The sequence below is a fragment of the Folsomia candida genome, unplaced genomic scaffold (assembly GCF_002217175.1).
Source record: "Folsomia candida strain VU population unplaced genomic scaffold, ASM221717v1 Fcan01_Sc017, whole genome shotgun sequence".
Lineage (NCBI taxonomy): Eukaryota > Metazoa > Arthropoda > Collembola > Entomobryomorpha > Isotomidae > Folsomia > Folsomia candida.
The window spans coordinates 1,697,504-1,700,705 of record NW_019091209.1 but is presented as its reverse complement, the minus strand read 5'-3'; the positions used below and the strand labels follow the sequence as shown (position 1 = coordinate 1,700,705).

Here is a 3,202-nt window from a genome sequence, read left to right as displayed (position 1 = left end):
GCAGGTGAATATTTTGACCTGGGAGAAATGCAAAGTGGGAGAAAGTAATAAGCCGTTAGAAATAATTCATACGGAGCGTGGCTAAATGGCGCATATTTCTTGCAGTTTTTTGCACCTCGCATTTCTTGCACCTCGCATTTCTTGCACTTCTCATTTCTCCCATTTATTCCTTTCCACTACCACAAATGTACCCCACCCGCAAGAAACGAAACCCTGATCATCTAGGAAGAAGAGGAAACTGATTTTTTTTTCTCATCCAACCTATCCATACATAAGAATGAGATTTTGTTGTTATTGTTGCTAGTTAGTGGCAACAACAATACTCCAACAAACGGCACATCACGAACACAGCACACTAAATCCATCCATGCACAGCATACATACATCCATCCATCCATACAGAAATGCTATACTTGACGATGATGATGCCATGCACACATGAGAATCCCACCTATTCTCGATCTCGTCTGCCCTTTTTGGATAAAACCTAATTAAAATATATACCGTAAAATATGACTCATCTTCAAAAATACAGAATAGCCCACTTAACAAGTCGAAAGAGAAAAAAAGAAGACTTGTTGTGGTTTGGTTTGCCTCCTTCTTCTCAATAAACAACAATTGGTCTCAAATCCTTATTTATTTATAATGGTGATTTCTTTTGCATCTCGGTAAATATTCTTTTCTCGAATGTGATGCTGTCACTACTTTGTGTCATGAATATTGATGGATTTCGTCTTTTTTTCTCTCTCTTTTTTGAGAGAAATTGATTTCAAAGAGGATTTGCAATCTGTCAACTACATATTTATGATAAGGTCGATGATATGCAAATATTTATTTCGCACATGTATACATTTCTTACATAAATATTCTAAATACTAAATTATGCAGAGATTTCTACTTCTACTTCCTCCTCGGATCGGGCACCGGCCTGTCGCCACAGTCTACGAAACCTGGATGGTTACAGACTTGCTGCGCGATATCAAACCGGAGGGGAAAGGGGCACCTTTGTCGATAAGCGATCCCCTGATAACACTGATAAAACGCCGTACAATCTCCCGGATCTGGATAGTTTCCATCCTCCGGGGGACATTGATACCCCGTCCCCGGCGTGGTGGCTGGATCCGGCGGGGTCACAGTGCCCGGATAACCGTCTGGCCGGGTTCGATTTCCACAGTCTGTATATTCCGGGTAGTTGCATCCCATATAGCGGAGATCAAAGAGGAAATTGCTCTGACATTTTATCCAAGCGTGAACCCCGTTTTGGCAGGAATGGTAATACTCGCAGAATTCGAGGTCCGCGAAAATCCCGTCGGTACTGCAGTCATACCCGGGTTCGGATGTGGAGCCTGGATCGGTCGTGTCTGGGGGTAAGTCCGTCGTCGGATCGGGGACAACTTCGGTCGTTGATGGAGGGGGGTCGGTGGATTGTCCTGAAAATATGGGACACAAAATAAGTACAACCCACCCACACGTTTACGCTTAAAGAAACAAACGAACCTGCCACACCACCACCACCACCACCACCGCTCAAAAGGGAAATGCAAACCACAACGAGGACAAAGTAAAGAGATTCCATAATGATTTTCTCAATCAAACACGGCAGCAACTACGTAAGTTATTTATATATTTCTGCAAAATTAAAGTTTAGCTGTGCTGTTGCTGCTAAAATTTCCTGGGGGCACTTGACACCCGTGACATTTCGCGTTTGACTTTTATACCAAAACCAAGCCAGGTTCAAACTTGATCAATCTCAACGACAGGAATATGTATGAGGAGAGCACGCAAGATGAGGTGATATGATGATCAGTGGCCGCGGAAGCCGTGGGGACATCTGGGGACATTAACATTGGGAGGGACGGTTATAAGATGGGGACAGATGATGCGGACATCGAATAACCGTGGGGACATTGTCCCTCTGTCTTTCCGCGGCCACTGGCGATGATAAGTAATCTCGGAGCATATAAATTTTCATCGTCCCGTTTAATCGATTACCTAATTACATTCACTTTAATAAATACGTACAAGGTTTTGCCTCTCTGCACACGGTAAATTCCGTTCACTTTTGGGTGACACTTTTTCCCTTTGTCCACCGTCCGGTATGCAGTAATCAATCAATCCGGGGTTGATAAGTGGTTAAAAATGTGCGTCATCATTATCATCATCTCCTCAAAAAATGATATATCGAACGTCAACAGAAAATTCCAGTCCAGAGTGTGAATTGAAAAACTGCATCATCTGCATTGTATTTTTTTGCACAAAACTGCATCCAACGGTGAACAATAAATACGTCCAGATAAAAAATTTATTCTCCTGGATTTCACCACATTTCTTTATCCTTTTCCAAAATAAAAGACATCACCACTCCACCACCACCACCGACCAAAAACTATTTAAACAAATAAGGCAACAAAGAATGCAAAACACTCCAAAAAATCTGTACATTTGTAACACTCGAGGTGTTAAAGTTATTCTCTTACTACTTTTTTATATCTATTTTGTTATTCCGTTCCCATTTATGGTGCATTATGTTACACAGAAAAATGGTAAATAGGCTTAAAGTGATTCTTTTCCTAGCTTATTTTTTTAAAAGTGTTACCATTTTCCACGTGCAACGTATATATTTTGAGCTTATCTTTTGTAAAATATTTTATTCTATTATGAAGAATTGACTAACGTAAAGCTGAAATCTATCCCAAAATCGAACTTATTAATTACATAATTTTCTTTTAAATAGATAGTTACGTATTTTTGTTTACGGAGAAAATCTCAGTACAAAATTTTTCCAAAATTTCACTCACATAATTTTTTTTTATTAATCCAACTTATTAATTAGTTTTCTCCTAAATAGAGTTACGTTTTGTTCTCATTTTACATAAAATGACAACAGAAAATCTCACTCACAAAATTTTTCCAAAATCTCGATCCCATTTTATTTTATTTTACTACTGTCCCTAACAAACGATTAGTATTACTTAATTACAAAATAATTCCTTACATATCTTTCCTTTCCTTCCTACCTACATCAAATGACAGACTATACAAAACCTTGAACTTTAAATGAAATAAATATCTTCCCCAAGGTAAATATTTAGGAATCATAAAATTTTTGGTTTTGCTCACCCGAGGCCTCAGCACCGACCGCGTATTACTTTCTCTCTCTCTCTCCTTTCCTTCCTTGCAAAATGCGAGTGGGAGGAATCGA

General features: G+C 39.3%; 1 protein-coding gene across 1 annotated transcript; it reads right to left on the bottom strand.

Moving 5' to 3' along the window:
- Nucleotides 1-801: 801 nt before the first annotated feature.
- On the bottom strand, nucleotides 802-1,844 carry LOC110856804. The gene is made up of 2 exons (XM_022105361.2): nucleotides 1,498-1,844; nucleotides 802-1,430 (listed from the first exon to the last, which is right to left on the bottom strand). The coding sequence occupies exons 1-2, from the start codon at nucleotides 1,574-1,576 to the stop codon at nucleotides 901-903; spliced, it is 609 nt and encodes a 202-aa protein (XP_021961053.1). The 5' UTR covers nucleotides 1,577-1,844; the 3' UTR covers nucleotides 802-900.
- Nucleotides 1,845-3,202: the final 1,358 nt, after the last annotated feature.

What these genes read in the sequence shown, in the direction of transcription:
- LOC110856804 (XM_022105361.2), bottom strand. Translation starts at nt 1,576, where the DNA reads ATGGAATCTCTTTACTTTGTCCTCGTTGTGGTTTGCATTTCCCTTTTG. An exon ending in TGGTGGTGGTGGTGTGGCAG is followed by an intron (nt 1,431 to 1,497) that starts GTTCGTTTGTTT and finishes CCATATTTTCAG; the next exon opens with GACAATCCACCGACCCCCCT.